Source organism: Nasonia vitripennis, assembly GCF_009193385.2.
Source record: "Nasonia vitripennis strain AsymCx chromosome 2 unlocalized genomic scaffold, Nvit_psr_1.1 chr2_random0005, whole genome shotgun sequence".
Taxonomy (NCBI): Eukaryota; Metazoa; Arthropoda; class Insecta; order Hymenoptera; family Pteromalidae; genus Nasonia; species Nasonia vitripennis.
Genome location: NW_022279612.1, coordinates 2,251,016 through 2,265,299, shown reverse-complemented (window position 1 = coordinate 2,265,299; position 14,284 = coordinate 2,251,016). Strand labels below are relative to the sequence as shown.

The window sequence follows — 14,284 nt, the reverse complement described above, 5'->3', positions numbered from 1 at the left end:
GGATTGATGTTTTTCCATCGCCTCGTGAGATATCGCTGCGTGTACTGTTAAGAACGAAAAGCAAGCCAAACCAAGAAAGCCAAGCCAAGCCAAGCGTTTTGAGGTTTGGATGAGATGAGAAAACTTGCAGCGGAGTTGACAGAGTGAGTTGAGTGCAGCCTCCAGCGAAAATTAGATCAGGCTGAAGGTTGCATAAAGGGGCGTGCAACAGACTGCGAACAAAAACGTCCGAAGGCAAAAAGCGGCAGAAAATAGAGGTTCTACGAGAGGCACAAGGCGATAGCGTCTTGTACTTACCAAGAGAGAGAGAGAGAGTGAGAGAGAGAGAGAGTGAGAGAGAGGTGATGATAATGAGTATGAGCCATCGACGGGGTCATTTTTAGGTCAGCTTACGGTCGAGCTGGCAAGCTACGGGCTTTGCACTTACATCAGCTCCTTTGTCTCCGATGGTCTGAAATTTTATGCGTATAAGTACCGAACACCCGTCGGCTATAAATCGTGTGTATGCAAAATTAAATGTATCCTATTAAATGCATCAGCAAACAAAAGAATTAATTCTGAACGTGTGCGTGAACTCGTAATTCTGAACGTATGCGTGAACTGTAACGATAGAAGGCGTGCGTGCAAGAGGTGTTAATATTCTAGACTTGGTAAACGAAGCTGTGTGAAGTAGATAAAGGCCTCCTTCTCGTGGTTTCGGTCAGTTTGTTTGCATGTTTCGCAAGGCATATGTTTCTCTAGAATTTATAGGCAATCAGAAACTTCATATTGCTATAGTAACGGCCAAAGAATCTAACAGCAGTAGCAATAACAATTCTTTGCCGACTGCTACTGACATTATTAGTGCTGACACAGCATCAACAACATAAACTAGTATCTAGCGCAAGTGGTAGTAACGAGGACTACGACGAGGAGGAGAAAAAAATAGCAGATTCGAATAATTTGACATTTTTTAACTATCGCAAAGGTAATGAAAAGAAAAAACGAGGTGGCAGTAGTATTAGTACAGCAGCAGCAGCCAACACTACGATAGATACTTTAGTAAGATCTATAGCACCACCTGCTAAAAAACAAGTAGTAGTACTAAAACAGCTCGAGCTCAGACATATAAAATAACAGCACCACAAAGAATAAACTTGTTAATCAATCGAGGGCCTTTCATAAAATGGTGCGATATCGTTTTCCTCGTCGCTTATCTCAGGCGATCAGCTCGTACAAGTTATGGGGGGCTGATTTAGCCGACTTTCGCTTTCCAAAAACTTGTAATGATCAATACAGCTACTTATTGGTAATCATTGACGTGCTTACAAAGTACGCGTGGGTTGATCCACTTCGTAATGAAACAGCTAAAAGTGTGGCCAGCGGTTTGGAGCAAATCCTACAGCGAAACAACAACAGACAGCCTATATACTTTCAAACGGACAAGGGCAAGGCATTCATTGGACGCGAAGTGCAGAATTTGCTAAAAAAAGAAACATTATTTACCGCGCTGTGCGAGACTCCGACACGAGGGCAGCAGTTGCCGAGCGTTTTATCAGAACTTTGAAAGAACGAATATGGCGCTACTTGACATACCTTAGCACGATACGTTACATTGATGTGCTAGACGGCATTGTATAGTCTTACAATAATTCGTGGGGTGAAGGGATACCCGGAAAAATTAAATTCTTGGGTTCTTGCTAAATATCTTATAAATCTACACACATCCGATAACAACAACAAAAAATGATGTTGACGGATAAATTTTACATGGTTTTGTCCAGTGATAGCAGTAGATATGTTAACCCTGAGAACATTGCCAATCGCTTTACCACACAACTCCCCCAAAATTTGCAATTAATGTGTCGACCTCACCGAAATTCAAATGCCTCTTACCTTTCAACACATATCAATGAAGGAGGAAAAAGAGAGAGTCATGTGTGTAACGAGAAAATCCACAAGTGCTACTTACACTAACAATAGGTTACGCAATAATGATGATGATGATGATGATGTTGATGGTGATGATGATGGTGATGATGATAATGATAATGATGATGATGATTATCTGGAGACTTTTAGTCAAATAAAATGCGGCGATTCTGATGGCCTTCGTAGTCTTCTAAGGAAGATAAATAACCTCGACGATGTGAAAGATTATATTTAAGATTCAGCGTAGTGTCTATATTCAAGTCAAATGCACTTGCACTGAGGATAAGTGCGCTGGCTGCACCAACTTATTCTCTCTATCTGAAAAGTTGTGTGAAATATTAGGCTTCAAAAGTGGTAAATTATTAAATTGTGATGGTTACAGAGACAGCTACCGAGCGTGCTGGTGGTTTATAGCAGTAATTGTGAACCTTACGGTACAGTTGATGTTTGTTTGCGATTGCTACATTTTGTGGCTCTTCAATTACATAATTATATTTACGGTAGAACGCAAATTTTGAACTATACCCCCATAAATGTATTTACCCTTGCTGTCCTCAACTTTTCAGTCAATCGAGATAGATATAAGAGGTGGACATCCCGTCCCATTTAACTACGGTTCGTTGACGGTAACATTTCATTTAAAGCGCACAAATTAAAAATGTCTGACTGCAGTATTTTTCTTTCCCGAAAAGTTAGCTGTGGTGACAGTGGTGATGGTAGTGGTAGGGATAATTACGTTACAATTGGACGCAGGCGTTATCAGACTGGCGCGGGTGTTGGCAGTTATGTAAAGGCTTATTACGCGGTGCATTACCTCTTGTGAGGCGTGGCCCTAAGTCTGTCGGTAAGGAAGCTGCTCGTGCTAGTGCAAAGATCATGGATGATGTGGTGAACGAAAACAGACCTATTAGAAAAGTAAAGTGGGGGTAATCTCGAACGCAAAGCTGAACAAGTAATGAATTTAATGATTGCGCCGGATGAACAGGACGGGGAGGAGGCGGGGAGTGGTAGGAAAAAGAAAGCTAAATATAAGAAGACATAAATGACGCAAAAAGCGCAGTCAGACTCTAGTCGTGGAACTGGTAGGAGCGTGTCCACTACTCAGAAAAAGAAAAAGAGAAAGAAATCTACAACTAAAGTAGCATCGTCAGCAGTAGCTAAAGATATCTTTGTCAAATAAAAGGCTCTCTTTTTGAACGGTGTACCTACTCACTATACTAGCTAAAAAAAACATGGCTTTTCTACACACTGATTCTTGTGACTTGTTAAAGTCGGAGTTATCACTCTCTGAATTGCCGCCAACACAGACGGTAATTGAGAGTTCTCATTGGGTCCAGTCTAAGCCAATCTCGTCACTCACTGATCAAGCACCAATAGAATTTACAATCTCTGGCAACTGTGAATATCTAGATTTAGCGCATACAATGCTAAGTCTATGTGTGAATATAACACCAACGAAACCATTAGAGAAGGATGCGTCAGTACCAATCGTCGGCCCTGTGAATAATTTTATGCATTCACTGTTGAATCAGGTGGATGTATTTTTTAATCAAAAATCATTATCACCACCAAATAACGCCTACGCATATAGATTGTATATTGAGACTTTATTAAATTACGTTCCGCGGCAAAAAACTCACACTTAAACAGTGTCTTGTGGTATGCTGACACTGCCGGTAAAATAGATAACACTGATGCCGGTAATACAGGTTTCTTTAGACGGCAAGCAATTATAACGGATAATAAAATCGATTTATTGGGCTACTTACATATAGATGTGCTAAAAATAGATAGTCTACTACTTGGTGGTGTTGAGGTACGTGTACGTCTTGAGCGTTCTCGCGACAGCTTATGTCTCATGGATCCTGATTCTGCGTATACTGTACACATAACCGAGGCGACACTATTTGTTCGCCACGTAAAGGTTAGCCCAGGTATTTCATTGGCTTACGAAAAAATGCTTTCTAAAGTCACAGCAAAGTATTCGCTTTCACTGGTAGAGGTGAAAAATCGAATAAAACTAGCTATCGGTTTTTAGTTTTTCAAGGATAACATCAAGTTGTACCGAAAGAAGTGGGCCTAGCAGTATTAGATTTGGATGCTACAGTACATTGAATTATCTGGCTTACTTGTAATACGAGATTTCTAAAGAAATATATTTCAAGAGAAAATAATTGGCTGATACTGTATCATCATGGTCTGGATTAGTACGATAGGGATGTTTCGCTGAAAAAATTTTACAAAACTATGCATGATATTTGCAGAAAATCAAATAAAATTTATGCGCGAGAAGAGGAAAAGGCGAAACTGCTAAATAAGAGTACTACATGAGGAGTTGTCAATTTAGAGAAGGTGTACGAGTGTCAACCTTACTACAAATTGCCGTACTCGGTATCGTATACAGCATTTCATTAAACGCTGCGCACTCCAGTACACCTGCGTGCTCAACAATGCCTGCAAATTAAAACTCTAGCTAAATTCGTGTGGTGTTGAGAACAATATAACTACAACAGCAGAGCGTCTTTACACAAATGAATTCTCTGAATATAAGTAAATCTAATGTTAATAGAAATATTGACACACGGAGTGATTTTTACGACCATAGGTTGATAAAGTCCTTAAATTAAATGTAAAGAATACCTTATAATTTTAAATCAGGCATTATTTAAGAGATCTATAACTTAAAAGTAACAATTTGGTTTTTACATTAATAGAATATGAGACGAGAAGATAAGACTTATTTTGAAGGCTTTATTTCTCAGTTTTTGGTCTTTTATTAAAAACTTATTCTTTGATAACTGTTAATCAGATGAATCAACCTTACCCACTGAAATTAAAAACTTGAAATTTCTTTAACTGATTTCACTGGCTATTTGACACTTCATCAGAGAACATTTCATGAAACGAAATATCGCTAAAAACATTTTACTAGAATGATATTGCAGTGTGACATTTCACCAGGAATATCATTTTACTAAGAGACATTCCTCCAGAACAACATTTCATCAGTAAGACAATTTGCCTGAAATAATATTTTGTTTTTTTTTTCTAATTATAATTATAAAATGCTGTTTGCTCTAGTACTAAGTTGTATACCTGACCAAGTCACAAAAACCCCAACATCGACAACTCGGGATGGCAGAGAAATGGCAACTCGGGTTTAACATGGCTTTATATTTATCTCTCAATTTTCACGGTAAAATGTTGCACCTGGCAATATCACACTGGAAAATATTGCTCTGGTGAAATGTCGCACTATTGAGATCTCATCTAGGCGAAATGACGCTGGTGAAGTGTACAGATACGCCCTGACAAAATCAGCTTTTTTAATAATCATTTTAAATGCTGCATTAAGTGATTACTTACATTTAAATGTTTTACATTTTTTCCACGCTGAATAACAGTTCCTGAAGATTCATGTCCAATTATCATAGGACGATCTACTACAAAATCACCAATTCTTCCATGAACTAAGTAATGAACATCTGATCCACATATGCCAACGCTTGCCATTTTCAGAAGGACTTCTGTAACAAATATAATTTTAACTTTTTAATCATTAAATAAGCTGTAGCTGTAAGGTAAGACAGGACGGTGTGCTCAAATCACCAGTACTTAATAGTTCCTGAAAACATCATTACGCAAGTCCCCCAACAACAAATTTTCACATTTTACTGTACTTGATTTATAACTTTATCTATTACTTCACTTTCTCTTTGTTTTAACTTAACCAAACCAGGATGATTTGTCCAAGACCGTCTTTACGGGGGTCAGAGTAGCCTGCATTTGTATAGCACTTACATTTGTAAGTACCAGTTTTGACGAACTCCAGATTATTCAGGCGACTTTGAGCCTCTCTCTCTCCCCTCCCTCTCTTTCTATCTCTCTTAAGAGGACGCCGTATACAAAAAAGATTCCTGTTTTACCATAGTTTTATCCGGTTTTCGTAATTCAAAGTTTTCTCAAAATCAAGCATACCGATTGACTTGAAACTTTAGGAAGTTACTTGTAATAAAGAAATAAAGGGGGGACAACTATTACTTTTCCGAAATAAGCCAAAAATATTATTTCTGTATTTTTGTCGATTACCGACCGCGCATTCAGTATGCACAGAGCCCACGGTGCCTTCCCTTTCCAGCCTTTTTACAAATAATGAATAAATATTTTAGAGAAATCCTTAGTTGTCCCCGCTTACTTACGCAACAAAGTAGATTCCTAAAGTAATACAATATAATATATATAATATATAAACTATATAATATAACAATACATATATAACAATATAATATATGTAATATATATATATATAAACAAACAAATCTACAAAAACCTTGAATTACTCGGCGACGCTATATCGCTGTGTAATGGCATTGTGAAGCAGACGACATCAAGTCTGGTTTCATCATTTCGACTCGTATGTAAAAATCACTGATATTGATGCATTTTGCTGAGTTATCCCCCCTTACTGTTACACTAAATTATCTGGTAAATCATATCGTGCCAATGAAATATCCGTCAATTTTTCAAAAACTTTGATCTACTCCTCGAGGTGACACGAGCCCGAGATGAAAGGTGGCAGCCATATCAGGTACTGATTTATAACGCCACCGAGAGAGGGCGTTTGAGTCTCGTTCTCAGTCAGTTTACCTACACTCTAGAAATTTTTGTCGCGCTACATCAAAAAAAGAACGACGTAACGAACGTTATATTTACAAAAGTAATAATTATTTATGTAGGGTTGGGATAAACGATAAAAATTTAAACAAAAAGTGCCTCTATATAGTTTTTTACCGTTCCTCCTGCCAAGGTCCGCTGATCAAAAGCGGTAGCTAAAACATATCCGGGCAAGCCTTTATACAGCTAACCTACCCAGAAATATGTTTTACTATCACCTGATTCTACCGACAGTTAATATTAATTGTTGAAATATGACAAAATGGCTTTTTCGAGCGACAAAAGTTCGTCTATATGGTTTTTTACCGTTCCTCCTGCCGAGGTCCGCTGATCGAAAGCGGTAGCTAAAACATATTGGTTGGTTACTACATCTGCGTACCTACATCTAGGGTAGCTTAGGTGTAGAAAGGCTTGCCCGGATATGTTTTAGCTACCGCTTTGGATCAGCGGGCCTCGGCAGCAGGAACGGTAAAAAACTACATAGAGGCAGTTTTCTTGCTTAAAAAAGCAATTAAGTAATATACTTACGATACTTATCAATTCTTTATTTTGATTAGCAGTTAATTAAAATATCATTAATAAAATAAAATTAAAATTTTTGACCAAACTGTATATATATATATATATATATATATACTAGGGGGGTACCCCCCTGCTCGCTCCGCTCGCCAACCCCCAAATTTTGGTTTTTATTATATTGTATTGATAAATAATAAATTGAGCATAAAAAATGTAAATATTTATTTATATAAAACTATTGTAAATAATTAAAAAAGGACAGTTCATCTGTAGATAGTCAATTTAGATAGTAGATTTTTTTTTGGAATTTAATCTTGAAATCATATTTTAACTCTCGTTTTTATTGTCTGATATATTCTGAAATTAATGTAAATAAATCAATTTGGTATTCAAATAGAAATTCATTTTTTTACTTAATAACCAAAATATTTTATAATAGATGATTTAAAAATGGTACCTTTATGATAAAAAGTAATAGCTTATGTCTTTACAATAGAATTTCAAAAGAGAGGATTACCACACGCTCATATTGTAGTTACGCTTCATCCAAAAAACAAGCTCATGACACCTCAATCTATTGACAAATACATTTCTGCTGAAATTCCTGATAATTCAGATAAAGGTTTACAAAAATTAGTAATTAAACATATGTTACATGGACCACATACAGATAAATCTCCTTGCATCATCAAAAATAAGACTATTTGTAAAAAAAAATTTCCAAAACCATTCCGCGATATCACAATTTAAAAAAAAAATGGTTATCCTGAATATCGAAGAAGAAATAACATTTCACAAAACTATACTTATCGAATTAAAAAATTTAGAAAAATTATTCCAGTTGACAACACAATGGTTGTTCCTTATAATAACTTTTTATTGAAAAACTATAAGTGTCATATTAATGTCGAATATTGTGCATCAATTCAAAGTATTAAATACATATTCGATTATATTCACAAAGGTGGAGATAGAGCATTATGTAAGATGAAAAAAATTGAAAATCCAAATAATTCTAGCGATGAAACTCCCATAGTACATGATGAACCCACTCAGTATGTAGATGGTAGATATTTAAGCCCAATGGAAGCTGCTTGGCGTCTACAAGGATATCCTCTTTGTGGTAAAATACCCGCTGTAGAACGTTTAGGAATCCATACAAAAGATCAACAACATATAGTTTACGAAGAAAATAAAGAATTGCAAGCCTTAAACAATAAAGAAACTACTTTAACAGCATGGTTTAAATTAAATAAAATTGATGATTTTGCAAAAACACTTAAATATGTTTAACTCCCTGAATATTATAGATTTAATAAAAAATCAAAATCTTGGATAAAACGTTCACGTTCTTCTCAATACAATACTATTGCTCGACTTAATATCGTATCACCAAAAGATACTGAGAAATTTTTTTTGAAATTAATACTAAATCGAGCAAGAGGTCCAACTTCATTTGAAGATTTAAAAAATCATAAAGATATAGAGTATCAAACATATAAAGACGCAGCACTTGCAATGGACTTAATAGAAGATGATTCACATATTTTTATTATTTTTGAAGAAGCTTGTCACATCATGTTACCATTTCAATTACGTAAATTTTTTGCATGGTTTATTTTAGCAGAAAACATACAGGGTAATACAATTTGGAACAAATTTAAAAATTATTTCACCGAAGATTTTAAGACAAATAAAGAGAATAATGATCTATCTCATATTCAAATTATATTAGAGAATGAAGAAAAATCTTGCAAAGATTTCAGTTTACCAGAACCAAATAGTATTATTAATGATGATGCAACATTTATAGATAATGTCTTACAAAGTGCCGATATCTTTAAATGTATGTTTCATCAATTGACCGATGATCCAAAGGCAATTTTTGAAGAGTTAGTTGACAATGAACACAAAATTTATTTCATTGATGGACCTGGAGGTTCGGGAAAAACGTTTTTATATAAAACATTAATTTATTATTACATGTCATTAAACAAAAAAGTTTTATCAATAGCATGGACTGGTATCGCATCTATTTTGTTACCTAGGGGATTGACAAGTCATCGAACCTTCAGATTTCCTTTAGATTTAAATAATATTGAAAGTGCTTTTTTGAAATTAGAGTCTGACAAAAAAAGATTAAGAGAGACAGATTTAATAATTTGGGAAGAAGCTTCAATGATACCTAAAAAAGCTTTAGAAATTATTAATCGTACTTTACATGATGTATGTCGTAACGATATTCCTTTTGCGGGAAAATTAATAGTATTAGGAGGAGATTTCAGACAAATTCTTCCAGTAATTAATCATGGATACCGAAACTCTATCATACAAGAAACAATTAAATATTCAACTTTGTGGCCTCTTTTTAAAATCTTGAAGCTCAATAAAAATATACGTTCGAATAATGTAGAATTTTCCTCTTTTTTGTTAGAAATAGGAGAAGGTAAAGTCGATACATTTGAAATTCCTCAAAAATGGAAAACTACCGATGTTTGCAATAAAATTTATAAAAATATTAATTTAGGTGCTTCCGTTAGTAGCGTGATCTTAACTCCTCATAATGAAGACATCAAAATTTTAAATAACAAAGTTCTAAAATTATTACATGGCAAATCAAAGACATATTATAGTGTAGATTATGCAACACATAAAGGAGTAGATCAAACAGAGGAAAATATTCATTTAAATTATCCAGTTGAAATGTTGAATAATATCGGAGAAGGTCTTCCACCACATAAACTTAATTTGAAAGTAAATGCAATAGTGATGTTAATTAGAAATTTAAGTATTACAGATGGTTTATGTAATGGCACTCGTTTAAAGATTACCAAATTATATGAGTATGACATTGAAGCAGAAATAATTACAGGCGAAAACATTGGACAGAAAGTTTTTATACCGGGAATAACACTAAACACCGATAAATAAATCACAAGGCCAAAGTTTTGATTCAATAGGAATTTTTTTGAAACGACCATTGTTTTCGCATGGTCAATTATATGTTGCATTATCTCGATGTCGAAATCCTGATTATATACATATTCAGAATGAGTCAGGTGAATCAATACAAAATATTGATTGGAATGAAATTTTAAATATTTGATTCAAAACTGTTTAGTCAATTCGGGTTTTCGATCATAGAATAAATTAATATTCAATTTTTTTTTAGATTTTTTTTCAAATAAAAGACATGTATTTATATTAACTTCTTGCTGCTTTTCAATTTCGAATTTTAAAATCATTTTGTAGACATTCAAATTAGTATGCATACATAATTCTTTATAAAATTATTTTACAAGAATCATCAATATACACAATGCAGAACAAAACAGAAACATAAATGACCGTTTAATAACAATAATGAATTAATTTCATATTATTATAGGACATGATATAATAATGTCTAATTAATTTATAAATATTAAATGATTATTTAACATATTTACTTAAAAAAAGTATCCATTGAGATTTCGTCCTGTTAAAAAATATAGAAAAAAATCAAGATTTATTATCAAATTAACTACGCAATTAAATTTCTTTTTTCAATATAAATACGTAAAATTAATAAAAGTTAATTTTTCTTAACTATATCATATTTTACGTAATTCAAAGGCGAAAAATTTAATTTAAATACAAAACTGATTTGATAACAAATTGATTAATATCCATTATTTTTAACAAGATATTATTTAGATTAAATGCATAAATTAAAAATATTAAAATGATTATAAAGATTGTAAACTTTTTTTAAGTAAATATGTTTCTGCAGGATGGAGGATGGTATTAGGTGGAGTCTTAGGGGAGGAGGACTGGTATCTAAGACTCCCGTGGTTATATGGCTCTAGGCGATGATTCCACGGTTTTTTATTAAATTATTATATAAAAAATTCAAACTGTTAACAATAGATAATTTCTAACTTAATATATATCCAAATCAATAGTATAATTTTATTTACTAAGTGAAACTATTGTTCATAGTAGCCTTTATTTTATATAATTATATCATGTCATATAATTACGTAAAATAATTGGCGAATTTTTTAAATAATAATTTAAGAAAAACAAAAAAAAAAAATCAACGCGCCTGAAACACATTGTATATCCATATTATAATGTGCTTCTGACAGTACCTCTTGGATGGTGTGGAAATCTGTCGTTATTATCTTCTCAATTTAAACTTTAACCCATCGTTATACCATTTTTCCAATAAAGGAAATTTTGTCGAAAAAAATACGGTATTATGGCGACGACCGTGAATACGTTTTATTTGGCCTTATGCTGCCGAACATTTTGGCACTTATTGCTGCGTGATACATTTGGATGCCCGCAGACATAGCAGAACTTCTGGGTCGTCCTCTCCGTTGCCCCAGGCATTGACGCGCGCACTACGCTCTTCGCGCGTGGACGCCTCTCTGGTTCTGGCGTGTTGGATCGCTCTCGCGCTTGGAATCGGCGCGCGCGAGCTCTTGCCTTAGCGAGGGCCACCTCTGCCCGAGTGACTTCCTGCTTGACCTCTGCGTGCTGACGCCTCGCTTCGGCCAGCTGGCGCTCGCCGTCCTTGCGTTTTCTACGTTCCGCGACTTTGTGTCGCGCGTCCATGGCAGCGTAGAACGCCGCTCTCCCCTCCTCGAGCAGGCGTGACCATTTGCCGGTACATCGGAGGAAGGTGTCGTCGTGCTTGCGCACCGACTGCGTATACAGCCAGTACGCCTCGCCTTATAGCCGGCGTGTATCCAGCGACGCTCCTAGTGCCTTTTTCGCTTAAGGGCTCCTCCCTTTTTCTTTTGGCACGACGATTTTCCATGCCGTATCTTCATTCATAGACGCTGGCAATTTCTCATTTGGGCAGAAGTAGTACAGCTGCCCACCGTACATTTTATACAGCGGATCTTTGCTCGGATGCAGCTGTATCTCACGGACCATTTCGCAGTACCATTTGTCTTGGGTTTCGCTTGCCCATTCGAATGCTTCGACCGATACTACGTCTTCTTCGTACATACGCGACAATGCGTCTGGTACGGCATTTAGCAGGCCTTTTTTATGCTCCACAGTGTAAACATGGCCCTGCATTTCTAGCGCCCATCTTGCTAGGCGTGCGGTGGGATTGTGCATTAAGTTGCATAGCCACCGCAAACTACTGTGGTCCGTGACGACCTTAAATTGATATCCCTCAATATAAGGTCTGAACTTCCGTATAGCCCAGATGACAGCAAGACATTCGCTCTCGTGACATTGTAGTTTCTTTCGGCTTTCGACATTGTGCGGCTAGCGAATTCCAAAATCCGCTCTTCTCTGTTGATTACTTGGAAAAGTACCGCGCCAAGACCAGTGTCACTGGCGTCTGTCTGCAACACGAATTGCGATTCAAAATCTGGAAGATGAAGAATCGGTGCAGACGCTATCAGCGCTTTCACTCGTTGGAAAGCGTCTTGCTGTTCCGTCCCCCACTCGTATCTTCTGCCTTTCTTCGATAGGCGATAAAGCGGTTCAGCGATGGTCGCGAATTCTTGTAAGAATTTGCGATACTACGACGCCATTCCTAAGAAAGGTCTTAGCTGTTTTAGGTTTTTCGGCACTGGATACGCTACAATGGGCGCTATCTTCTCTAGATCTGGACGAAAACCATCATGATTAACCAGGACGCCGAGGAATTTCACCTCTTTCCGACAAAAGATATTTTTGTCCTGGTTGATCGTCAATCCGGCCGCGTTCACTCGCCAGAACACTTTCTCCAAGTACTCGAGATGCTCTTCAAACGTCTCTGTCACGATGATGATATCATCGAGATACGAGTACGCATATGCTGGAGTTTTGGGCTGATCACTTCGTCGATCATTCGCTGTAGCTATCGTAGCCACCTGCAATTGGACAATCTTTTGCTCCTTCTTCAGATACAGGACGTTTTCATTTGGATTGTGGACTGCCCTAAACAGGTATCCGAAATTCGTCCGAACCAGACATTCGTTGGTCGCTTTGGGCATGATCGCCACCGTTACGTCGCGTTGTACACCTGCGACGTTGAATGGCAAGTCCACGAATCCTACGATCGGTGACGTTTAACCATTTATTTGCACACTGTGCTTGACGGCCACCACGTTGTCGCAAAGATCGACCACAGGCGCTAGCGATCTGAAGTACTAACGACCCCATCACTGTCATAGCGGCGCCTGGGTCATAGAGGGCCCTAACTCTGAACTCTCCGACGCCCACTTGTACCCACCAACACGACTCGTCTTCATTTGGCAATATTGTTGGCTGGCGAGATTTGCTGGACAACAGTGCGACCATGCGATCAACATCGTCTGAGGTTTCGCGCAAGGTATCAAGCGCCCTTCGTCACGTGTCTCTTTTCTCGGGGCGACTCCTCGCGCGATGGTTCAAGAGGAGTAGTAACCTCGCCTACTTATTTTTTTTTGCCTTTTCCCTTACCCGAAGGATAGTCCCGGGTAAGGTGGCTTTTTCCGTGGCAGTTGAAGCACTCTATTGGATTCCTCTGCTCTCTTTTGTGTCATTGATCGGAACCCTCGCCAGACTTCTAGCTTTTGCGCTTCGGACTAGGAGACTTACCTCTCTCTTTCCTAGGTCCAGAGCGCCAGAGCGTCTTTGCTGAGGGGCTGACTTCTTGCTGCCTCCTCCAGCGTTGGCGTGCTTCGCCGGTTGCGCCATCGCCGTAAACTTCGAATATAGTAGCTTGCCTATGGCGTCGACTAATAAAGGCAGTGCATCAGTCTGCTCTGCAAATCCTACGGCTGTGACCAGCGTTTAATCGCCAGTCTTTGGCGTCTTGTCCTTAAAGGCGCATTCGGGGACGATTGCTACTCCGGGCTTCGAAGGTGCTCGATATGAGGCTTCGCAGGCTAGGGCGGCTTCAAATTCGACTGCTGCCTCGAGTAACTGCTCCACAGTTGTGCAATCTTTTTTGCTGGAGTCCTCGTTTGAGAGCGGGTAGCATATTATGGTATATCCGATCCAGTTGCTGGCTAGCGTCTGGTCGGGGATCCATTCTCCGCATTATGCCTTGCAGGTTGTTTAAGTAAACCCGCACACGTTCGCCAGGCCCCTGCGTCCTCGAAATTACTTCGCTCAGTAACTTCTCCTGTAGCCGTGCGTCGGCCCGTACCATCTCTTGATACATTCGCAGAAATCGTCCCAGCTGGACCATTCTCCCTGTTCGGAG

General features: G+C 37.5%; 1 protein-coding gene across 5 annotated transcripts in view; it reads right to left on the bottom strand.

Moving 5' to 3' along the window:
* Positions 1–14,284, bottom strand: part of LOC107981578 (sorbitol dehydrogenase) — a 157,926-nt gene that overhangs the window by 112,135 nt on the left and 31,507 nt on the right. For all 5 annotated transcript variants that reach the window (XM_031925118.2, XM_031925120.2, XM_031925121.2 and 2 more), the window contains one exon: positions 5,278–5,438. In XM_031925118.2, the coding sequence (XP_031780978.1) occupies positions 5,278–5,438 (161 nt within the window). The remainder of the gene's footprint in view (positions 1–5,277; positions 5,439–14,284) is intronic.